This window comes from Papilio xuthus, unplaced genomic scaffold (assembly GCF_000836235.2).
Source record: "Papilio xuthus unplaced genomic scaffold, Pxut_1.1 DF829129.1, whole genome shotgun sequence".
NCBI classification, from domain to species: domain Eukaryota; kingdom Metazoa; phylum Arthropoda; class Insecta; order Lepidoptera; family Papilionidae; genus Papilio; species Papilio xuthus.
Window position 1 is genome coordinate 1,570,727 of NW_013529520.1, and position 27,651 is coordinate 1,598,377.

A 27,651-nucleotide genomic window follows, 5' to 3' on the forward strand; every position below is an offset into this window, starting at 1 on the left:
AAAACACACAGACGGTTAAAACTCTCACGACTAAATTCGCTACAAAGGATACAATCACAAATCACGTTTATTTATACACAACGTACTTATAGAAAGGGTCTTCGTAATAACGTATACCGACAACGACAATTTTTCGAACCATTTGATATGTTATAAATCACGAGTTAGTCACAAACTGTTGACACGAGCACACCAAACACAATTAGCGTTTCTCACACAGCCATGTCTGCACGCATAGTGTGTACTGTGTACATGAGCGCGGGAAGTACGTACTCCAACGATCGTAGGACGGCAGCAATACGCACGACCTAGCTGCGAGCGAGCGCGCGACCGACTGCTTTGCGCAAGGAAACAGCAACACCGCCTGCATACCATTCGAATAAGGATCACCTCGATTACGTCCGCGGCCGAAACGCGACCAAACAACTGGCGAAACGCATAAACAAAACATTTAGGTTCAGATCGACGTCATTTACTTCTATGTATGTTATTGAGCAATTGTGCAAACAGACGCACGATTAAGCAAATCTACGTTATTACTTCAGAAGTCAAAATTTGTTGAGCTTATTATTGTAAAGTACAATATGAATTCTTTCTCTGCTGTTGCTGTATTATCAGACTTATCATGATTATCAAAATGAACACCTTGCTTGTATTAACTAGAAACGCTATTGTTTATGTGTACTTTACATTAAAAAAAATATATTAAATCGTGATTTTTAATTAAATTTACTAAGATCAATATTCCGATCCGTTGAATAAGCTATCACATATTTATGAATAAATCTTGATGGATCCGTGTCACGATCGTTCCTCTACACTCTTTGACTCTTAATCCTTACGCAGCTCAAATCGACTTAAGCTCTGGTTGTAAGACGTTTCAGTAAGGAATGGAATTTCATTCCTAACATCGTAAAAGGTTAACGCGGCTGCCAAATTCGTATACGCCGATTGAATTTCAAAGCAATTCCTTATTAGACATAGAACATATTAAATCAATTGCGTCGAGTAAGCGACGCAAAAACAGTTAGTTAGCAATGTAAATATGTATCTAAACATAGAGTCGGCTCGTGCAATATTTGTATGCGACGTCTGAGCGCAGCTGTGAACGGGTGAGTCCGTGACATAAGATTTACGAAAGCATAATATAAAAAGCCCGATGGAGAAAGCGGACGACGACCTCGTACAATTTGTAGCGTTCAATCAATTTAGAGAAGCGTAATACGACGGCTATTGCATTGAGATTGAGACGCAAGCGAAAAGCAGCAATAGCCAAAACAAAGTCTGTGAGATACTCTGTTTTAATCCGTGATGCGACTATACTATTCTTCCAGCAGTTTTAACAACAATAAGATTAATTTGACGACAAAAATGCATATTGATTCTCTTGAATATGTCTAGTTGTAGTCATTATAAAATAAACCAGATTTTGAAACCCAAAAGTAAAAGCACAAAAACGTTACTAAAAAGCTTAACAAAATTTCCTAACCTATTAAAAAGGGAAGCAAAGGAAACGTTTATAAAAAGAACTCTCAAATCGGAACAAGAGAGCGAGTGGGCAATGAATAGTACGTTTATATTTGGAACGTTATCGGGTCTGTGCGTGCGCAGATGTGCCGACGATGAGCTAACGACGAGGGCTACAACGCCCATTCACTTCTACTAATGACCCTAATTCAAACAAAAAGAAATACTTCGAATGTTTTAAACTTTGTTAATGTTAGTTTCTTCAGTATTGAAAAAACGCCCTTCACCCTAGGGTTGCTGTTTTATGTATCTGTTAAAAGAATTACGGGAAATAGTGTTTACATAATAATAACAGCTTTCTGTGGAATGTAATAACGTTCACAGAACGTGTATTGGAATTAAATAAAAACAATTAAATGAAAAGTGACGTCACATCTAAACAAAACACACTTTGAGTGTTAAAATGTGATTGAAAGATCAAAGCTGATTTTAAATACTAAACTCACAATGAAATCCGAAAATATTTTTTTCTATTCCGTGTTGTGATCAAGAATATAAACTGTGGTGATTTTAATGATCGATTAGTGACGATAAACTACGTAACGGCTGGAACAAAGCCAACACATTACTGCATCTCTGTTTGATGTTCTTTTATTAACGTTGTCCTAATGGATATGTATAACGACAGTAATAAAAATTAACACGACTGATAATAAAAAAACCTTAAAAACAAACTATCGATACGTCTTCAAATTTTTTAAAGAGAAATCTTTGAAAACATTTAATTAAGATGGACCAATCCAATATCTTAAATTAATTAGTTGTTTATTACATAAAAGGTTATTTCGAGAATATTCCAAATGTATATGAAAAACAATCCAACATAAAAATAAATTGATATCTCAACGGCGCCATACTGATGCCAATTGACGTTCGCTTCGTTGAACAATCATTTGACATTCAATCATCAACGACAAAAATAGACTTACAATTACGGAAAACATTGTTTTTTTTTTGTAATTTATAAAAACCTATAAACATCCGTTTCCTTAATTGACGATGATATCAAGGAAAAGTAAAACAAAAATACTGTATTTCTTAAAACCTCAAAAAGGAAAATGTACCTGAGTCAATATTTCTTCATCATCAATATATTTGTATAAAAGTATTGTATTGAATGCAAAGTGCAAACGAAAATGTCGTATGTACTTTTATTACTATGGAGCTAGCAGCTTATATATGCATAAATTCTGGACAAGAGTCCATATAAATTGAATTCCAAATCATATATAGCAACGTACAAAGTATACTGTATCATAATCTTACCTAAATTATAAATGCGACAGTTTATACCGATGATTGGATATATTTTTTTATATATCATAAGGTGGCAAACGAGCGAGCGGCCACCTGAAATCGCTGAAATAGCGAAGTGACCGTTGCCCATTGCACATACGCAATTGGATGTGCGTTGCCTGCCTTTAATCGACGGAGAGGATGCAGAGAAAGAAAATATTTTCCCTTCCCATGCATCCTCTCATCCGGAAAGTCCACTTCCACTTCCCATCCTTTCCTTATAAAAAAGGGTAGGAAGGGAAAGAAGACTAAATTAGGCCTCCGGGAAGTACACTCATCAGACGAAACGCGGAATTGCTTCCACTTGACGCCTATCTTCTGTGTGGTCGTGGTATTTCACCGGGCGAGCCGGGCCGATTCGTGCGAAGATGTTAAAGCGGGCTCTACCACCGTTATATATATTTTTTAGAAGGTATTTCCGGAACGACTCAACAGATCTTGATGAAACTTGGCACAGATGTAGATCATAGCCTGGAACATATAGGCTACTAATTAAGTTTTTTTTTTTAATTTGCGGGCGACACCTAGTTGATATTAAAATAGAAAAAGAAACGAAATATTCAACGTGAGTTTTGCGTAATACCAATGAGGACGTATAAAACTTTTCCATTCATGACATAATCATGTTAAAACATACTGTGTTAAAATTCGATCAGGTTAATGCATAGGAAATACAATTTCACATTTAGAGTAGTTTTTAAAATTTATCAAAAAACTTGCGCAATGAATCTATTAAGATAGTATGTAACATGGAATTATACTTTGATGTTCTTTAATTACTAGCTGTCGCGACTCTGTCCGCGCGGAATTAAAAAAAATACTTAATTAGCCTATATATTCTTCCAGACTATGGTTTACATCTATGCCAAATTAAATTGAGATCAGCCGTTCTGCAGATATCTTCTAACAAACATCAGCATTTATAACATTAGTAAGATGTAAGTAGAATGATTAGTGTTTAGCTTCTGTATGGATGCATTCTACTATTTTAATTTCTTTTCAATCTCGTAATCATTTATGCATTCTCTTTCACTATTGCTTTAGCAATACCACTTTTAACTAACTTATTTATTAAAACTAAACAAACAGGTTATTTATCTTTAGCCAGTACCAAGAACTCGTTCATAACAGCATAATTGGTCATATCATCGTTTAGTAATGGACACCTTCTTCGTAATACTATATCGATACTGCTTCTTCAGAATTTTAAAACTATCCATTGTATGACCTTGAATCTGAACCAAGCTATTAGAAAACTAATGACAGTATAATTTTTACGATAAGGTTACGTTTTTCTCTTACTACGAATATAAAGAGAAAGGATATGATTCAGTTTGTTTGCATTGCCCTCCAAACTACTGTACAGATTTGAAAAATTCTTTCACCTTTGGAAAACTATACTCCAGGTGACGTCACCATCATCAGCTCAATATACGTCCGCATCGAGGGGCTCGGAATCTACGCTAAGTTAGGGGTGACTAGGCCATAGTTAACCACGCTGGCAAAGTGCGGGTTGGTTGACTTCACACATATCTTTTAATTTATTCTCAGATACGTGCAAGTTGCATCACGATGTTTTCCTTCACCGTAAGAAAAGTCTACAGGTGACATAGGCTATATTTATTACTATATGTTTTTTAATTCCGCGCGGACTCAGTAACGGGCAACTGCTAATATCTAATAAAATGTGTCCTGTATTACATCATATTCATCTCAAACATTTCCTACTCAGCTGTGACACGTATATTCCATTTCGGTTGTGCAAACTTTCCGTTCAGCTACAATTGGCCAAATAATACGATCAATTTCAATAATTATTTTAAAAATAATCACAATCTTACTAATATTATAAATGCGAATGTTTGGGTGGATGGATGGATGTTTGATACATTCTGTATCTCGAGAACGGCTGTATGGATCTTGGTGAAATTTGGCATGGATGTAAAACAGTCTGGAAGAACGCAATGGCTACTAATTAAGTTTGTTTTTAATTCCGCACGGACAGAGTCGCGGGCGACAGCTAGTCTGCTATAGTCTCAATATTTTTGAATTTGAGAAATTTTAGAGGAAAATTATTTTATACAGTTCATGAATGCCGTACATCAAACTTGCTTAAAGCGTAACAAACACAGAAATTCTCAACAAAAGTGACGTCAATGACAAAACAACGTGGAATTGATTTGAGCCGGTGCTTTGCATTGTTGTGCATTTGCCGGTGAAAGCCGCGGTACTGGAATCTAAAGAAGATCAGATTGATTATCGTACTACCAATGAATTGATTGTTTTACATTGCTACTGATAAGAATTCCGATTACACATAACATAAACTAAAGGAATCAAAAAACATAACAGCTACAGCATGAAAAGGATCTTGTGTTGAGCAGCCATAATTTGCTTAATCTTCTACCCGCCCACCAGGTCAGATAACCTAATCATTGTATATTTAAAAAACAATATAAACCTCATTTATGACATATGCATTATCATAAACCGCGACGCATTTAAAATAACTATTTTGAACTAACTTTGAACGTTAGAACAGATTCATTAAAAACGGTACAACTCCTTACTTTTAAAATATTCAACTGTAAAAAACTTATACTTTAAAAACTCAACAAGACCTACATACAAGTAAATTGTACTTGATCCATAAACTTACTACTTGGGAATGCACAAAGTTCTTATAAGGAATAACTCGGTACGAGTTAACTAGTTTCTAGAGTCGATTTTGCAGAAATAAGCAAAAAAGCGAGTAAAGCGCTTTACGTGTATTAGAAGGTTCGTGCTTAGCGAATTGCGGCGAAAGTGAACGCCTCTTGCGAGCGACCTTGCCGCTTTTGGTGTCTACGACCGTACATACTTTCTTATGTGACGAATTTCGACTATCTTTATATAGTTTATAACGTGTAAATTGTACCTGTACTTTCTATTTTCTAAAATATTTTTAATGTTGGTATTACAGCAGAAAGTGAATTTTTAATATCTTGACAAAAATGTACTTGAATAATAGCAGACTCGCCTGTGTTAATTTAGAACACACGTTTCACGATTTTTAACCTTGCAATGAAATTAAAACTCAATTAACTTTTTCCACGTCGCATAGGTTAATATACTAAATTTATACAATAATTCCAATAGGAAATAACATGCATCGGATAGGACAAACATTTAATCATGTCGATAACAAGTGCACATTTAATATCACTCACTCAAGAGATAAGATTATGTTGTTAATTTGCAAATAGTTCCTTTTGCATTTACTTGTTATATAGATTATGAAATATAACAGGCCGGCTACGTTTATATAAGACGAATCGTTGTCTTTAGCGGGAATCAAAAATATTATTCGCTCGCACGGTTTTCAAAGAATCAGTTTGTCTTTCCGAACCTAGTAAGCGGCAAATAAAATCAAACAAGGTCCAAGAATGCGTTGCCAAGATCAGCAACAGATAACATTTAAAAGTAATATCTGTTTTTCAACTTTAAGTCCGATTATAAATGACGTTGTAAATTTAGTATATCTCGTATCCGCAGGTGTAGAGACAAATATGAATAAGGCCCTTCGTACACAACGATATGTAAATCTTTGAAAGTAATATTGAATCCTTGCGTTGCAAGTATTGTGTAGCACGTGTTCCTTACACGCGATGAAGATTTGTTCCAACTTGTCAAAATCGCTGCAGCTTTTCTCCTAACGATCTTGTCAAATAAGTTGCTAGCGACTGGCTTTGGCGATGACAGATGGAAATGTCGACGACACGTGCCTGTACGAACCTCTAAGACATTTTATTGCGGAAGTCGACAGTACGTAAATTAGCATCGTCTTGTGTACGGAAGGCCTAACTAATATATATTGCCGACACCTAATGATGTTATGTAAACAGACATTAATTAATTAATTGAAAGTCGTCGGCCCTCCGTGAGAACGGAGTCGAAATTAAACACGGTAGAAGTGTTACGAAAAACAACGGCCAATTAAGTAAATTAACACTCTTAAGAGGATTGCGACATAACTAACGCACTGACCAATGTATAGACATATGTTATTAAATACAAGTTATCTTCATCTATTGATTACTATAACAAAAGTTAAGCTACGTCTTGATCTTAAAAATATTTAACATTTCTATAATAATAAACTAAATTATTAAAACACTACATGACCGCTATCGTCTGCATTATGATGAAAATTAACATTGCTATCTCTTCTATGCATTTTATTTCTAACATCCGCTTCAAAATTGTTAGAGAAATATATAACATCAAAAACTAATTTCCTATGAATTTTTATTCCTATATTTTATTTAATTGTAATTATGGTACTAAACTAAAAGGTACATTACCTACTATCAGATTCTACTACATATTTTACTACATATCATGCCTCATTTACTTCATAGCCCAAATTTTTAATAACGTTACAAATTCACGGTTGCATATGTTATTTTATCAAAAAACGACGCAAAAATAATAAGTGATTTGCATACCTATCTTGGTGTAATATCTGAATCATAAAATTTTTCTTTTCTCAAAACGATTTTGTCATCTTTTCAAACAACGTTCATTGGCTAACTGGAACGCAACTGTATTCCACTATTGTACAAAATATATACAATATACATAATACATTATGTATTGTGATATTTCTGATTAGTATAAAGGAATAGTCTAAGAGCCTTTTTTTCAGAGGGGAATGCCTTATGCATACTCCGCGCCCCGGGGGGGACGCGGTAGTTATGTGGGATTCTCCTCCATAGAGGAGGCATACCCACTAAACCCCTCTGTTCCTCCAACGCATCAGGACGGGGCCACGGGCACGCTTTCGCTCTCGTCCGCGGCCCATAGTCTAAGAGCCTAGGGTGAAAGGTTTCTATAAACATGACAACTACATCAGGAGTCATAAAATGACAGTATTATCTCATTTTCTAGTTCACAAGAGTTGAGACAAATTCAACAATTTCTCGTCTTTACAACCGTGCATGAGCACGTAGTACAACCGTTGACCTCGCCAGACTTTTAATGTCACAACAATAACATGTCACATTATGTTGGGCAATACATGCGAAACATTAGCCGCATACTAATTGTAAGAAGATTGAGCAAGTGTATTCTCGAATACTTCTGGACCGTGACGTTGTGTAAGTCTGTCGAGATGTGATATGCTTTACTTTACATTCGAATCGGATATTTGCGATAGGTAACCTAATTGTAATACGTTTCGACATCAACATATCATAATATTGGTTAGTTAACTAAACTGACTAGAGCCGTGCATCGACCCGAAGTGGTGACACGCCATCTCATAGTCCAAGAATTGGAACTCCTGCAGATCCCTCTACACCTCATCCATACAGCAAATACTTGTATGTTCAGTGTAAACTAGTATACATTAATTAAAATATTCCACGAAGCACTCGATCCATAATTAATTTATACAAACATGATCCATTGAAAGAAGCGACGATACCCTGTTTGATGGCCATCGAACACTTACTAATTCATTGTGAGAATTTCTTGTTAAATTTTCATCTTCTCCATACAAAAAATTCGCAAGCTCTTCCTACATGTTTACGAAGATTATTCATAGATAAGTCAGTATGAGTAACAACGTTATCTTTATTTATACCGATTACGATAAGACAAGAGCCATTCTATTATGATACTCTGTATTTATCTTACTTCTTACTAATATTATAAATGTGAAAGTTTAAAATGGATTTTTTATAGTTATCTTCGGAACAGTTCAATGTATCTTAATGAAATTTTGCATAGATGTAGAACATAGTCTGGAAGAACATGTAATCTACCTATTACACATTTTTTTAATTTCGCGCGGATGAAGTCAAGTGTAAGCAAAATTATGTTTTCATGCATTCAGAATTATATCGATTCGAAAGTGCACAGGTAAAATATTGAAAAAAATAATTATACGGGCGATCGTTTTTAAACAAGAAAAAATATGCATACAGTTAAATGCGGGTTAGTTACATATTGATGAATACCAAAACGGTAAACTGTTACAGCAATGTGTTCAAACTGTTTTGGCAAACTGTTAAAAGTAGCTGCTTTAAGAATTGGATCATGGTTAAATTCCTTAACGCTATTAATGGCTCGTATACTCAACGTGTAGATGTAACATGTACTATGTTAAAATAATTACAACATTCTAGTAAAAGGTACATCTTTATAAATTAAAGCTTTATGTATTAAAGACAATACAAACTTCGATATCAATTAAGTTAACATTTTATAATACGTACGATATAAAATAATCTTACTAATATTATAAATACGTATGAATATATGGATGGATGGATGTCTGTTTGAAGGAATCTCCGGAACGGCTCAACTTATTTCAAAAAAAAATTGCACAGATGCAGAACATAGTCTGGCAGAACACATAGGGTAGTAAAATATACCTCTTCTATTAATTTATAACAACCAACACCACAATAAATTAAATTTTATAGATCTCTTGATTAAGAGTAATAATCGCGATGTCTTCTTGGAATCGAACTCCATCGACGAGACAGTATAGAAACATTAATAATATTAATTTAATAATATAACAAAAACATAATATTTCTTATATCAATATAAATCACAATAAAAGCTACAGCAAGAAACACGTGTTATATCTATTGCCATTCAAAACCGATTAAGTGAATAGGCAGCACGTTCAACGAAGTTATGAACAGTGACTGAAATAGAAGCAAGATAATATCGTTTTTATTTCAATTACATAAAGGTTTAAAATCGCCTGCATCATTTCGGCAATTGAATGTCCTTCGCGTGTGAAACACTGTGTCTGTCATGCGGGTACTAATCTAATAAAGTGTAAGCCAGATGTATTGTACGGCTTCTGTCAAGTTTGTCGAATTTGTACACATATTGTTTGTTGAAAACACCGGCAGATGTGTAATGCAACGTTTTCAGGTCACGTAACAAGGGCGGAGGTAATGAGTTTTTGCGTAGACATCCACAAATCTTGTTAGGTGAGGATTTCACCTTTTAAAGAACGAAGGTGTGGAATACGAATTACATGCCTTTTAGTTAAATGTAGGTATAATCATTGAAGCAAATTGAGTTTCAAAGTATTAGTTCGCACGCGAAATTTAAATTAATAAGAAGTCTATGGTATATGGTTCTTCCAGGCTATGATTAATACCAAATTTCCATGAGAACCATACAACCGTTTTGGAGATATACTATTACAGACATCAATCCAGGTAATGTTGATTTATAAATATGTCAGATGCTTCCACACCAGTATGATGCACATTAAAATATTAGAGAGTTGTTACAACAGCTAAAAGGATCCAACTGCACAAGCTAACGGCAAACAAGCTACCATATCGGTGCTGAGTGATCTCATCACGTCACAAATGTCAAAACGAGTTCCGTGAGCCGGCAACTAGCGCGGCGAGCTTGCATTCAGTGCCACAGAAGATTCTAGTACAAATGACGCGATTAAAACAAAACTTAAAACTTCAGAAACAGCTAAAAAGAGTTCATTTAAAAGTTCATTGTTTAAGACCTATACTAACTTTGGTAGCAAACTTAATCATTGAATAAGTGTTGATGTTAAATGGTCACTCATGAAAATTTTTGAGCACCTAAGCAATCAATAAATGACAAATAATATAAGTAAAGTTTTTCTCTATAAGTAGGCACTTTAATACATATTACTCGTACATCAAATCGGGTAATAACTTCGATAACCTAACATGCTGATAGTACTTTCACTGGAAGGTCAAATAGAAACGGTCAACTTCAAATTATCTAAATATCGTTCACCCACATAAGTAATTACTTAGTATATAATCCCAACTAATGTATAACTTAGATGACTTATCGCGTGGTTCGATGCACCTTTACCGTCCAATAAACTAAGTAAAACAAAATAAATTACAAATTCATATTAATAAAAGCGTTGAAGAATAAAGCAACCAAGTTGAGACACGCAAATAGCTCTTTCTTCAACAATGACAGCTTTCCTTTTATTTATTTTGTATATTAACTTGATTTATCAAACGAAAAATCTGTTACGGGTCAGTAGCTGCTAGAGTTAACGTACCGTGTAGTTAAAAGGGAATATAAAAGGTTTCACCTGAAAAAACACGCTTCCATCTAGGATGTTCTCAATTTTAAATTTTAAAATATTCATATTTATGAGCTTTTAGCTGGCTTAAAAACGTGCTCTTGTCTCGTCAAAACGTGGAATTTAAAGCTATTAAGGATATTAATTTTAGGGTTTAATTATCACTGTTAATATTATACATATAATTTATTTAAATATAAATACACATACAAGGCAGATATGTTCGTAAACCGCAATCGACTTTCAGACTTTCATTTCTCTAGGTCACTTAAAACTTTTAAGGACAAACGTATATCGAATCAAATGTGAAAGACAAAAAGTGGCTAGCAAAGTTAATACGTTCATTAAAATGTTCAAACAAACTCTTACATTTCAAAAACTAACCCAAAACTAATAGAGCGAACTCTACAATAAATGTTTCATGGTACAAAACATGTACGATATTATAATAACTTGATGTAAAACAGAAAAAAATAGTTCCATCGAGAGTTTGCTATTTTTCTACAAAGACTAAATAGTGAAGAAGAGAGACAGAACAGTACTCTTTTGAAAGTAAATGTGTGTTCAATGAATAGCAATACTGCACAGTTTGCTGCTCTACCACAGTTCTGTCCTCGTGTAAACAAAGCATCATACGGCCGAGTTGTATGCAGCTGTCGGAGTCAAGCTCCACTATTGGTCCCGGCATCTGCCGGATCGATTGCAAGCCGAGATAACGATGCAACCAGATGAACAACACATAGCAAAACTTTATACCTAAAACAGCTGCTATTTGAGCTATTTATGCCGTACTATGTTTCTGATCTGTTTCCCGTAGAAACATTATCATTTGGCACGCTCCACTCCAGTGCCGTGTTTATTGAACGCTGTTGACTGGATCAGGAGAATTGTGATGGACTGTCGCGATTGGTTTTATCGGAGTTTAAAAATATCAGTACAAACCAGCTAACCTAATCGGCCCATACTAAAATTTCTAGTGATAAATAGGCTAAGATAAGGTAAAACAATAGTGCGTATTGCATTACAAACGTAGAGCGTAACGTTGTGACGGGAACAATGCGGTTATAATACTATAATAATTGATTTATTCATTGTACGCTTTACACGTGCTAATAGAGTTAATAAAAACAAAAAGCACACGACCTTAATATACTCAAATTAACACGGAAGTTTACGTTCAATTTAATTATTATAAAATCATTCAATTACTCTCATTTCAAATAGATTTTCATCACAATGTATTCAGGAACGTCACACAATTGCCTTACATTGTACACAATAAATTAAAACTGAAAATTCTTTAGATAAAAACAGCATAGCAAAACTACATTCATAGAAAAATTAAGCCAGCTCTAATTAGTAGCGTCACAATAAAACATCACAAACCAACAAGAAATAACAGCTCCAGTAATCGCCTGTGCATTAATTTCGCAATTTATAACAAAACAATAGGTGCAGAGTTACAACATCGTATAAATGTTCATACAGATTATACATAACAAAGGCAGAGTCTGGGATCGACATTGGCTAAGGTCGAAGTCGACTTGCGCTTTACTTAATCAACCGTGACGATTAATTAATGAGGTTTCAGTGATATCACAGGACATAACGACCTTGAAAAATAAAGACTAGTTTATTGAATTTTATAGGAATACAAATCATGGGTTAAAATCAGGGGTTCCCAAACTTATTTTGTCTACTGCCCACTTTGAGAATAAATATTTTTAGCGCCCCCATATTAGAGTTTAAGCAATCTTTTAATTCATATTAGTTGATGTTCACAAGTTGTTGCTCCTGCATTCGTTGTCTAAGAGGCCTCCTAGCTAAATAAAATTACAAATCACCCCCAGGCCTCTACACAACGCCCCTATTTTCTTTCTGGGTCTCTTACCACCCCCTTTGAGACCTGCAGCGCCCACATACAAATCTGAGAAATCTTAGAAGGTATCATGTCAAATGCTATCTTCACCCAAGGCGATTTATTAACGTGCAGCAAAGCGTTCGTTTCCTCTCTTCAGTTTAATGGCCAATTAGATTACTTCCTTTGAGCACAATGTACAAAAACCCGACTGTCACGGATGGGGGAGCAATAATTATGAATGACAGGGGGTGACGTGACACGCCTCGTCAACCATGCGACCAACTTTGTTAACTAACACAATACATACTTTGAATAAATTTAAACTGAAGATAATTTTAACGGAATATATTATGTTTTAAGAATAGAATACGATCATAATAATATTACAACTCTATTTCCAATAAGTATTTTATGTTAAAATCATACTAATATTATAAATTACAATTTTTAGACGGACGGATAATGGATGGATGTTAGAAGATATCTTCAGAACTGTTGCATGGATCTGATACAGATGTAGTACATAGTCTAGAGGAACGTAGGATATTTAATAAGTTTTTTCCTTAATTCAGCGCAGTTGGAGTCGCGATCAAAATCGACTAATAAAAATAAATAATTTTCAAATACATGCGTAACGAGCCAGTTATGAGTTTTAATTAAATTAAAACCTTGGAAAGTAACACGCAACCGTCATTAATTTCAGCATCATTAAATATTTGTCATTGCTTGCGTGTAGGGCATTATTATATTAATACAATTTGTAAGTGTACTTTACAAACAAAACGCTTCTAAATCAATGTTAAAATCATCACTCACTCACTAACTCACTCACACACACACAAAAATCATACTATATTTTTAATTTATTAGTTTATTTGCTACTTACTAAAGATAGAGATCTATTTCGTACCACGGTTTACAATCGTCTTGAAGTGAATTTGTAACGTGGCATAGCAAATCCGTTGCTGTAGATAGACCGAACTGAAAAAAACTTGCTGGACCAACCCAATGGAAACAAAGGGCTGTATAGATATAAAAAAAAACTTAATATTCTAAAAGTAAAAAGCCTCGTAAAGACACTTAGCTACAGTCTATTGCTGTTTTGATACCGCATAAAACTTACTACGCAATATTATTACGCAATCCAAGGAATTGCCCTTTCCACTACGCAATAACAATAAAACTATATTGCGAATATTTCGTCTATAATGAGAGAGAACCCTACATAATAACAACACTTTTTAGTATCTCGGTTCAAACGGAATATTCTAACACAGTTAAAGAAATTAATACATACAACAATCTATCTCTATATTCTATATGTATATAAATCAATTGCTGTTCGTTAGTCTCACTAAAACTCGACAACGGCTGAACGGATTTATCTTATCTTACTCTTGGAATGTTCGTGAAGGTCTAGGGAAGGTTTAAAAGGTGCGAAAAATTCGGATAATTCTCGGGAAAACCATAAAAACAAACCTTTTCATTTTCCCAATTAAACGGCTGAATGGATCTCGCTGAAACTTTGTATAGATGTAGAACATAGTCTGGAAGAACACATAGGCTAATAATCATATTTTTTTAATTACGCGCGGACGGAGCCGCGGGCGATAGCTAGTTTTGTATAAATTTCCTTCACACATCCATACAATGAGGAAAAACTTGAACGCGTATTTCATTATAATCCAATGCCGTAGTTTAAGTTGACGACTTCCAAATATCCTTTAAATATGGCATTATCAATGTTAAGTTAATTAAATGTTAACTGATGTCATCCAATGACAAATTAATTTCACACACAGCTGTAACCCGGGGAGTAGACGTCAGTACTCTGGCAGCAAATTGCCACTTCCCTAACCCAGTTAACGACGCCTAAAACGAATATTGTCGTCGCAACTGAACACTAATGGATAAATTATCACGATGATTTAACTAACATTATTTGATTAAAAAAATTAACTTAACACTTTATTTTCCTTTATTCGGCATAATGGGTGACCTGCATTTTACCAACATGGATTACAAAAACCCTTACAATTAAAACGAATAAGGAAAAATTCAATATGTTTGTAACTTTACCTAAATTTCCTATTTATAGAATAAATCATTAGATATAAAAAATCCCACGAAAGTTATGAGATATAAGGAAATAAATCAAAAATAATATCCCGTCACACTCAACATTACAGTTAGCAAAGATTCCGAAATACACATCCTATATTCCTTTCATACGTTTCTAACAATGGTTTATCCTTATGAAAGAGCAATAAAGTAATATAATAAAACGTTATAATACTGTATTGGAATACATCTTTTCGGGGCTTCAAGATACAATAGACTTGAATCGATTCATTGCTAGCGACAGTATAACTAAATGTAAGTTAGAAAAACCAGTGAAAATGTTATCATTTGTAAATCGTAATTTTCATCAATATACTGTATTTTCAAAAGTAGACCACCCAAGCCATATACCATTGTAATAAAAACTACATATTTTTTACCATGCATCTTATCCACTGCTCCGCCGAATCAACGTGTAAACAGCAGCTGCAAAATGCATGCTTTTTTGTTATATTTCGCCGTCATCTTTAGCAGCTTGCATCTACCTGCTCGTACAAATCAGTTTCACCAGCTGCGCTAACACGTGGCTTGTAAAGGTTGTGTTTTTTTTTTTCACCACACGTCACCACGGCCCACTTTGGCACTGAACGATAAATATAATTGAGGAAGCACGTCTGTCGAGGCAGGTGTGTTTACTTTAAAAGAAATACTTTTTTTTAAAGAAATATAATTAAGTCCTGCATTTCGTATCAATGGTTTTTTTATGCCAATACTAGCTGTCGTCCGCGACTCCGCCCGCGGGGACTTAAAAACAAATAGTAGCCTATGTGTTCTTCCAGACTATGTTCTACGTCCATGTCAAATTTTAGCGAGATCAGTACAGTCGTTATGGAGTTTACCTTTAAAATAATCAAACAAACAAGATTGTAAATGATAGTTTGTTCGTTTCAATACGTAATCGCTTTGTAAAACTCATTTCCGAGAAAACATTTGATTGCATCAAAATGAGATTTCTGGTAATTTTGCTTTGCCCTCACATTTATTTTACATAATTAAATCGATAAATACAAGCAAAGGTGGGTAATAGAATGCATATTTTAATATTATCACCAGAGATTTTACATAGATCAATGATGTACCAAAATTGTATAGTATCTAATAATTAAATGATTTGAAGTTAACCAAAGACAATCAAATCAGTTTTGCCTTGCGCATTTTTTGGAAATAATACCTAAGCGATTGTTACATTATAACTTTCATTTCTTTAATATTAAGCTTTAAATTTTTTTTGAATCATAATTACCAAAGTACTAATAAACGTGGCAATACACTTAAATTCGTTAACCTTTGTTTCACGGCCGTTAACTGTTGACCTTGTATACAGCAACTGTTGCGTTCAAATCCGACGACAGCGCGAAATTAGGTTTACCATAGTTTCAAAATTCCATACAAAAAACCTAATTAATAGTATGATTGCAATAAAGTACACTAATTAATATAATGTAATGGATTTATTTTAGAGCTAAATTCTAGTCTATTTTGCAATGTCGATGTGAAGAAAAAGATGCGAAAATTATTTCCTGTACAATCCTTTAAAATACAGTAAAACAATACCTTAATAGTATATTTGCAATCAAAAAATTTTACCTAATAAAACACGGTTAGACAAATTTCCATGTCGTTTCATGTGTTCGTGACCTGGCTACACTACACGAAAGTGTTATTCAAAAAAAGAGAATTCGTTCAATGACCGAGATAATGATCCTTACAGTAGTTACTAAGATGTCTCGAAATAGACGGGGTATTATAAGTATAGTACTCCCCCGTCGTGGATGAGAACCGTTGATTGGGGACATCCGTCCATTGTGTGCTTCCTTTCATTGGAAGCGTAGCGAACTAGTGAGCCTACACAACACAATACGTATGACTTCAACTTTAGGTCAAGTATCAATGCTTTTAACGCTCTATGCTGTATTGTACAGGACTTGGCCGTTATAACAATTATTGATCCCACGCTGGTTAAGTTAAATTGCTTCTTAGTAAATAATCACTAAGATTTATTAAGAACTGTTACTCGATTGAAACGCAATGTACCCATATTGAACAGATTACATATCTTTTTTTTATATCATAAGGTGGCAAACGAGCTAGCGGCCACCTGAAATCGCTGAAATAGCGAAGTGACCGTTGCCCATAGAAATACGCAATTGCATATGCGTTGCCTACCTTTAATCGACGGAGGAGAAGATGCACAGAATGAATACATTTTCCCCTTCCATGCATCGTCTCATCCGGAAAGTCTACTTCTACTCCCCATCCTTTCCTTATGAGAAAAAGTGTGGGAAGGGAAAGAGGACTAAATTAGGCCTTCGGGACGCACACTCATCAGACGAAACGCGGAATAGCTTCCACTTCACGCCTGTCTTCTGTGTGGTCGTGGTATTTCACCGGGCGAGCCGGGCCGATTCATGCGAAGATGTTAAAGCGGGCTCTACCACTGTTAAAATATGTAAACCGTTATCACGATCAAAACAATGACGTAAGCTTTGAGAAATGTATAGTTTCTAAGAAGAAATCACCAGACTGCACTTTCTTGGCCTCAGAAGGCGTATAAACGCTTCAGAGGCGTTACGTGCAAAGATTATGCAACCTTTCTTCTAGTAACATCTGCATTATCACTACGTATACTTTGTGTAAACCATTTACATCGATCGTGTTATAATGTTATACAACAAATACGTGAAGCCTTTTACATAAAACTTCAACAAAGATAATTCACAATGATGCTATCGAACATTTTATTGTTTTTATTTACAAACTACCAGTCATGTAACCATTGTTATCTACTGAGGTAAATGCACGTTATCGTCAAGATGACTTTTATTTAAATAGGCGATCACATTCAAATAATTTATCACCGAAAAATATATTCACAAATCACATACTTTTCTATTTCAACGTTCTTTCTAATCCTATCGCACAGAAACACGCCTTGGTGCTAAAAATGTTATCTCAACTTACAATGTAGGCGACACTGTGTACATATCTCTGAGCACTTAGTACCACTTACTTCGACCCACTCTCACGTCAACTACTTACTATGGCTTGACCAGAAAAATAGAAAACCTGTCATGGCGCCAGAATCACCTTCTTTTAGTTGAAATAAGTTATTTATTTTTCCTAAATAAAGCTAAATATTTTACATTTCTGTTCACACTACACATTACAACACCAGTGAAAATAGACAGATTTGCCTCGTAACGTGTGTGACAAAAGAAATTGCGTCAGAAGCGCAGAACTTTCAATATATTCTAGATAATAAATTGCATTATATGATCTGAAATTCCATTATTAACATAATCTAAAAACAATAATTTAATATTAAAAAGTGTTTACAGATGTAAGCCAAAACATAATACAATAAATGCTAAATTTCGTCAGGATCTACCATTGAATACTGTGTACTTTTCAACTTAAAATGGATAATTGGGAACACCGAATATAATTTATAGTAAACTTTTTAAACAACAAAATCGCATATGATACACGGCAATTGATATTTAAATTAAGCTGACTTTCCCTCCCTCTCTCTTTTTATTAAAGCATCACAGATCTCTACTATAAATCAATACCAAAAATTTAAAAAGCCTTAAACCATCCTGTATAAAATAAACCAAAATTTCATACGTCGTTTTTCCGATATAAAGCACTTCGGCTAAACATTTCTTGGCATCGGAACAATGAAAATGAATCAATATATGGCCTAAATGTTGTAGTACTTACTGGTGTCATCGACATGGTTTGTTTTATATCGAGATCAGGGGAATGTGAGGGGTGAACGAAACCCATTACTGGGGTCAAACAACTTTCAAGTGTAACTAGGTCACTTATTTAATACTATCTTAAATCAAGTAAAAAAAAACGAAAGACAACCAACAATCTGAATATGTATACTTATTTCGAAGATAATATTAACTACAATTCTACATATCACGTCTTTGGAGACCGTGAGCAACTGATGACAAAATTAAATTGGTGCCAATGACTCAAAACAACGTAAGATACCAAAAATACATACATTATTAAGTCGGGCATCAAATAAAACAAAAGAATGTTGCGATGAAAAATCTCCTCGATTTAATTTAAAGGAACACTTTATTTCATTTAAACCAGGGTTTCATTGCTTCATGGTTCTATTTCAAGTCGTTATAAAATACCTAATAGAAATGTGTACGTGAATTACACAAATTAAATAATTTTCGAACTTGTTTTTGCTTAATAATCCTGCCGCTATGAAATACAATTTTAATAGTCAATCTCGATTTATTTAGACGTTATTTCCGTTTGCGTAAAATCAAAGCTAAAAACATATTTATCATTGACGTTGACATTTCACGAAGTTTCCGTTCACACGGTATTGTTGTTGTTCATTTTCCAACACAAGACAACAAAAGATAAAACAACAAACACTTAATTTCTCCGAGAAAAATATAACATTACTTTCTTTGTGAGAAAACACTAATTGTTTTAGTTGAGCTTAAGTGACGTTTCCACTAAATTCAATTTTTTTTGCGAGATGACATCGCGTAAATGACCTATCAAATATTAATTGACGCTTAGACAACGCTAAGTCCGTTTCTAATATGCTGAGTTAAAAAAAGAAAAAAAAAAGACGATCAAGGTCTTATGTGACTCACCCCCTACATTTATGTTTACGTTTTAAGAAATAGATAAAACCACTTCGTCATTGGATGATGACCGTTCTCTGAATAATGTGTTTGACGAATGTTTGTCTTCTTTTAGATCTTTAATAGCAGGATGTAGCAGTTGAGAACGCACCCGCCAACACTAGTGACAATATTAATTTTGATAAGATAAGCTACCAACAAAATGTCGTCACCAAAACATGATAGCTAATCACATTACTCAACATTATAGAAGTGATTGACCTTCGATTGATTTTGAAACGAATTATTAACGTTTCATGAGAATGAGACCAAATTAAAAAATAACCAAAATGTGTAAACAGAGAAGCACGAAAACATGTAAGTTTTTGTTCACTTATATTTTGGTGTACATACCGAAGTAGAACAACTTTGCCTATCTTATCCTTCATTTCATATTCACTTTCAGCGACCATATAATTAAAAAAATTAAAAATTATGGACAAAAATCAAAAAACTTTTTCTAAACATCCAAATTTTTCAAACTTTGCATTTTTTGCATCAAGTTTAAAACAAACCGAAAAAAGCATGACCTCATCCCAGCCATGTAGGTTGAGTTTTTAGTTTCTACTCCTCATTTTTACGGCTTCACGCGAGGAACTCGAGTGCACTTTGAGGCACTAAAAAAAACAAAAAGCCGCGCCTCAGTGACAGCCTTTATGCTGTGTTGTGGGCGAATACGCCCCAGATAGTCCGTGGGAAGCCACCGATCGTCATCCCGCATTCAGTCATAAGAGCCGTAATGTGCCTTATGACATCATTAATTTAAACCGTTGCTAGCTTAGCTTCATTATCAGACAACTTGAGACAAGTAATGATTAAACAGCAATGACTTTGAACTTTATTAACGGATTATTTTTATATGGAAACATACCTTTTTTTAAAGATAAAATTCTACAGATACGAACTTATTTCATTAATTCATCTTTACATATAGTTAATATCGCTTTAATTGAACTTAATTAGTTATGTCAGAACGAGAACAAAATATATATCAAATTTATCATAAATAAACATAACAGACATAGGGTACAACGTCCGATGTACGCTGTAATATCAACAAATGCGTCATACGAAGACGTTTTTGTGTCATTCCAATACGGTACAACTCCAACGAAAATAGTGTCATGTTCCTTTAACAATGAATCAGCATACAAGCAAAACAACTGATACGACTAATATAAAATTAGACTTTGCACCTAAAATATCATTCAACAAAAAAATAACAATATCAAATAAATAAAAACAACAATAAGATTTATACCATACCATTGTAATAACTGCTAAATAATAATGGATCTAGCAGACGGCGTCTAAAATATGGTGCTATAGGTCTTGTAGATATTAAGTGTTAATATTTTTGTTCGTTATTTCTTATTATTTTTATATTGCTTGCTTGTATACTCATAGTTGTAATTAGCTCCTAAGTTGATTGTTATGGGACTGACATGTTCAAAAGAACAAAAGTCCGTAAAAAAAAGAGAAAAAAATAATAATAATCTACATAGCATAGATAGATTGCTATCTCTTAGTTCTTCATCACAGTTCAATTAAGATGATACATTTAAACCATATTGTTGTTCTTTATTGTAAAGTACCAATAAATATTTTACGAATGTCCTAAACAAGTGAATAGGACGAACTTTAAACTATTTACTTTATATAACATTTGTAAACATCAAATGTACTGGAATTTATATACGAAAAGTACTGCTCGACATCAACTATATCCGATATCCGTAACATCCTTTGTCGTCTACTTGGAAAGTTTAACCATTGGACAGTACATTATATGTCTAGACTACCCCCGATGCTTTAGTCATTCACACTATTTCCGTTCTGCTCCGTGAGTCAAGTCAACGTGTAGCGAAAACGAAAATATGACTAGTATTTTACTGTCCACTACTTATTAATTCATGAATCTCGCAAAGGCAACAGAAACCTTTTATCCCTTTGCAATAGTTATGAGCAGTAACAAAGGTTTTGGTCACTAAGTAAGGTCACTTTATTTCTAAAAGAGAATTTTAAATTGACCTCTACAATATGGAAGCACAAACTAATCTCAATTTTTGTTATTCTTTTTTTAATTCTGCCAGCTACCTTAGCTGTTAATCTAAATTACAAATAATTTTTAGGTTATAATATTGTTTGATGCCTCAACTGAGGCTAAACGTACTTATTAGCGAAGTACAAAAATATATTTTCGTAGTAAACATGGTAGTAGAGGAGAATGATCGTGTTGACACAGAAACATCTGTCTCAGCGGGAGCACTAACCGACCACGTGACCGGCTCGGTGCGCCTGCACTCGTAGCGCAAACGCGACGGATTTATCAAGCGATACACGGAAAATGTCTAAATACACACATTGTTGTGGAGTACAAACTAATAATTATTATATCTTTATGTATTGAACAGTCTGTGGTTTGCTTGTTATGCAGTAATTTATTTTAATTACAGTATATTACGTGGCTTGAATTATTTATAGTGATTTAATAACCTAGCTTAGATTCCAAAGTAATCAACTTGTATAAAATAATGAGTTTGAGAGGGCACCTACCGATAATTTGAATTATATAAAGCAGTTTGCTTAAAAAAATCTAGTTGTTAATAAATAGATAAACTACAAACAAGACAAGAAACATAACTTGATAGTGATTGTAGGCGTTTCAACAACCTTGGCATAAAATCGACAGTACATTTAAGGTTCTCATTTATATTTTAAAACTTCCTCAGATCGATATAAATGTCAAAGAAATTATTTATGCGGACCTAAATTGAGTTATGTTATGCCAGTGAATGTATTAGAGTCAAGGCTACAGATAAAAAATTAACGTTTGATAATAATTAATCAGGAACGCGGCTCGATAACAAACAAAATATCAAATGTACCATATTCAAAGTACCTTATCTTTATGGATGCAAGGTTGTTTATCGTCCAATAGGTCTGTTAATACGACAGGAGTGATTTTAGCTTCGGCGTTGGCTGAACAACAAGCGTTAGAGGGCAACCGAGCCACGCATACCGCAGCTGATTGGCGAGGCAAAGGTTCGACGGAATCAGCCAACTAATTGTTCTCTCATTCATTCAATTGAGTAGAACGTTGTCTGGCAAGAAATATTTTGTCATTCAAACCTTGTATAAAATACATAAGCTTTTTTTTAGGATTAACATTGCATTTAGTTTAATTAAGTGTAATTTCATTTATCAAACTGAGACATTAATTTGTCATTGTATCATCAAATTGCGTGTAACATGACGTAACAGAACTGGGTAAAAACAAAAATAGCCGTATCTTAATTTAGTTAGATCGGAAAGTTCTGTATTTTTGTCATAATTGTTTAATTTGTTTACATTTTCTCGAACGCCTTGGGTAATGGACGCCCTTGTAGTTTTTTAATAATCGACTTTCGTCTTGTACTGTTTCCGAGTAAAGACATTTTGACGGCTGCTCAACATATTGGCCAATGTCATTTATACTCGTCGCTGTCAGTTTTTGTACTCTTTGACGCTTCCGTCATTTTAAAGGTCAAAGTAAGGGCGAAGAATGGCCAAAACACATCAACAATAACAATGTACATTTTTAAATATCTCAATTCATTTTCCATTTTAATTATCTGTTTTAAATCACAAAATAAAAATATTATTTAATGATCTCACGGGTAAAGTTTTATTTATTTTATAAAAACATATAAATTATTATAATAAATATTAAATATAACTGTTAATGCATTAAATTATAATATTTACTGCACACATGAGATTCTGTTTGCGTTTCCTTACAATAATGTTATGTTGTATATCACCACGTGCTTTCCTTGAATTCTTCTTAGTAACAATAAACGTAAGCAATTCTCACGTTTCGCTAACAAGGACTCGTGCAGGTGTACAAAGCATAAACAAAGTTACTAGTGCTATGACGTCATTGAGTAAACATTACCTACTTGGTAACTGCATAAAGAAAGAATTTTATAATAGCTAGAAATTAAAAATTATCCTTTTTGGGGAAAGAGTTATGTGAGATTCTTACTCACTAAAACCCCCTCGGTGGCTAACCTCAAATGTGACTGCGAGGGTCCCGGGATCTCCTAAGGAACCCACCGAAACCCTTGGCACTGGACTTCTACACGACTCCAGGAAAATACCACCTCGTGTCTTCACAAGATTCGACAACATCGGACCACGCAATGATCCTATCATACAAATAACATCAGAGTTAATTAAATTCATTTTTATGCAAATTGATGAAAATAAAAATAGTTAATATGTGAACAACTATATCCAGTTATATGATGTCAAGATGTTCGGAGCAATATTTGCGAATTATACTTTCAATGCTGTCTACAACCGTGGAGGTCAAACAATGTAAATTTTAAAACAAGCCTTACTACCTGTACTTATAGCCTATTTTCATTATTTCTCATGACTGTAATAATAGACTAAGTCTCAAGATGGTTCTTTTTTCATGCACTGCATGTCGTCATAAATGTTTTTGTTTGAATTGTTTGTAGAGGTTTTTTCATGACTATTTCTAGTTTTATTTACTAAAAAAAATATATGTAGTATATATTAAAATTCTATTAGCGTATTGCTTGTAAAATATATGCCTGTTTTGCGAAGTTCTACTCTTATGACTTTACTTCTCTTTTTGTATCATAAAAATATTATACTTGAACTTGCAACAATTTTTGCACATTATTGCTTAAAAGTTGAGAGCTAAGATCTATTCATGTTAGTAACTCAATATCTAGCCTCAAGTATTTATTTGTGAATCAGATAATTCTTTAGTAACGAACACCGCCTTAATCACATTACAGTAATGTAGACCAAACGCCTAAACACACAATTCACTTCCTTACCCGTCAATCACCAAACTTTAAGCTATAGTAGTATAGTAGCGTTCAAACTTTACGGCTGTTCGTAACGTTATAGGAACCGCTACATAAAACACAAGGGTATCGGCGAGACTTACAGTGATAGGAGTTTGAGCAAACAGTCCTCTACCTAGAGAGCGCCTTGCACACGCTTGCTAGATTACGAGCTTCCATAAAGTTTGAATTTTGTAATGCGTTACGTTAGTCAGCTGATTAACGGAAGAGCAATCGCCTTGGCAGCACTGCGTAACATACCAATAGAAGGTCGTATATAATCTATTAAAATCAATTGTTTCAGATCCAATCGATTGCAAATCACAGTCTCTCAATTACGCGCTTACGTTACGTAAAACTACAATAAGGAATGTAACCTTCGTATTCGTTTTATCAACATGATTGTAAACAATCAGATGTCCTGAGTAGTAACAATAAAATGTGGTCAATATGACCATACAATTGAAAACATTAACTGTCAGCCACTCGAAGTTTAATTTCTAAATAGATATTTTTAGTACCAATAACAAATCAGCCAACGCCTAGCGATAGACAACTTCTAGACCATTTTATATCTCTTAGGAACGTTAAAAGGCTATAACCATAAAAGTGATACACTTCTTGAAAGGGTGTGGTTTACAGAACAATTTAGAGTATGAAATTCAAAGAAATAATATGTTTGTTTTATTTAACAGTATACATATTTAGGTCAATAGCTTAAATAGTAATGGCTTATATAAACTAGGTACGATTCATAAAATATTATAGTCTTGCTATTTTGACAATACAAAACTAGTCCTTCAAACGTATACCTTAACAACGGCCCTTTAATGTGTCCAAAAACCTGAATTATTTGTAAAAAAGGAAATTTCCTTGTGACATTTAGTGCCTGTTTTCTCCCTCTATCTGCACGATGCTGCCTGCATAGTGGAAGCAAAATACACGACTCCGTACTATCAGCATTTGAATGCAGCAAGTTACACTGGCCGAAAATGAAACTCAGATCAAAGAATAAATAAACATTATATCAAAAAAAGAAAAAAATACTCTTTTAAGGTCGTCGGTCGCTCAATGATAATGCAAACGTTGAAACAAAACATCGGAGCTGACAAAACCGGTTATCCTAATTACGAAGAGCGCAGATTATAAATTAAAGCCGTCGACAAGTAATTAAAATGAATAAAAGCGACTACTAAGGAAACCATTAGTTATGGTGGCTAGCTTCTATGACAAAGGCCAAAGTTTTTGTTCAACCAGACACTAATGAAATAGCCGTAGTAATGTAAAATACTGCGCAGTAAGCCATAGTCTGGAAATTGCGTTAAACACAATATGTGGGAAACCCCGCAAATGTTATATACTACAAGTTATTAGAGTACGTTTTTATATGAATTCAACAATAATATTTTAAATTACGTTTACTTTTGACTTTAAAATCTTGTTTGGATACGTATTTAAAAACAAAATAAGATTTTGCGACTATTAAATATCGACTTGAGATCAATACTTCGGGTACGTAAACTTTCTGAAAATAGAATATCAGCCTACGTTACTTTACGTACGGTTCAAGTGATCAGAAACTTACTCTTAAGACAGCCGAAAACTGCTAGAGTGCGAGTAAATATTGATTTGGTAATGCCACCATAAGTGAGTCAGACGTGAGGGCTGCAGCTGGCTACACAGCTTCCTGTATATGAATGTTAACTTGATTAAGCAATTAGACTGACCATAAGGAAGCATTAAAATACCAATAGTATGACGAATCTTGGTTCGGATATAAGCTAGCCTACGCGCTTATGTTTGCTCGACTGGTAAAAGAGTAGCTACTCTAATTCCAGACGTGCCAAATATCATGTATACTACGGGTAGTTTATTATGCGAAGTTTTATTTTCCTGTATTTATAAATAGGGGCAAAGAAAAAGCTACAACTTAAACTTGATATTAAGTATATAAGGAAAATCGAAAAATGTCGTTTATAAAACCACTTATGTTATGTTTTATTTAACGTAAGATCTTATACGTACTTGAATTATTAAAAACCTTATTCTATCTGTTTTGAGTAATTTATTGAAGAACAACATTCGAAATTACATTTAACATAAGAAGAAATCAGAAAAAGCTAATTAAATATTATTTATATTGAGGAAAGTAGTTAATTACTTTTTAATGTCACATTGTAAACAAACATTATTTACAATTTAAAATAGTAATTGCAGAGTGATTTAGTGTCATTGCAAAGAAAATATTTTAAAACACATTAGCCGTCCGGCCGACGCATCCGTTAATTAGGATAATTAGCTTGCCTAGTTTCCATCTGCAGTGTGAAAGTGCCGCAATAAAGAAACTAAGTAGAGAATAACACAATAAAGAAACTCTTGTAGTACTACTAGTATGGTCAGGAAAAACATTCGCTATACACAACGAAAGCGACTAATATTTATATACGCGTTCAAAGTAAAAACATGTCCTAAAACAAACGCTTCGAATTTCCTGAAGTGTCTGCATTTGGTTGAAAAATCAAAGGCGCAAATGATTACAAAATCTCTCCAGTCTATACAGCTAGCAAAAAAATCTACACACAGTCTACTCACAACCTTCCTATCTTAAGGACGACAAAATCTTTGTTTACACAGTTGGTATGTTTAGAAAAAACATTTTCGCATCAGAAGACAGGGTCCCAAGTCTTTCCGGCGTACACTTTTACTTTCGCCAGCGTCCATTCACCTGAGCGGCCGAGGAGTGTCCCAGATACGAACAGCTCGTATTTACTTGAACCTTCGACATGCCGTCATGGCCCAGATTGTACGGAATGCGATGCGAATTAACACGACGTTACGACTACGTCTTTGATCAAATTGAATACTTCGGTTATTAAGTTAAAACATATAATTATTGAAGGCTGTAAAACAATTGTTTATTACTTTACCTTACTTAAATAAGCCTACAGATTTTTAAATAAAGCATTAAGTAACAATTCTTACAAAAAGTACTCAATCAACATAGTTCCTTTTAAAAGTATAGCTATTTCTAGTATTTTATGAAATGTTAATCATTCTGTATTGAAGATAGCACAAATTTTGTGTAATATATAATTCAAAGTTTAAATGAAATAATCACCCAGCTCAAATATGCAGCTAAAATGATAAGGATATTTAATAAAATATCCATATTTGTAAATAAAATAGTTGTTAATTATGAAATTAACCAACAAT

The 27,651-nt window shown here is 33.9% G+C and overlaps 1 protein-coding gene across 2 annotated transcripts in view; it reads right to left on the reverse strand.

Moving 5' to 3' along the window:
- The window catches only part of fwd (phosphatidylinositol 4-kinase beta fwd), a 40,173-nt gene that overhangs the window by 11,032 nt on the left and 1,490 nt on the right, over positions 1–27,651 (reverse strand). The window contains exon 1 of one of the 2 annotated variants that reach the window (XM_013315997.1): positions 87–321. The exons of the other annotated variant lie outside the window; for it this stretch is intronic. Within the exon in view, the coding sequence (XP_013171451.1) occupies positions 87–142 (56 nt within the window). The 5' untranslated portion in view covers positions 143–321. Of the gene's footprint in view, positions 1–86; positions 322–27,651 lie in introns of those variants that run through there. 2 annotated transcript variants of the gene reach the window in all.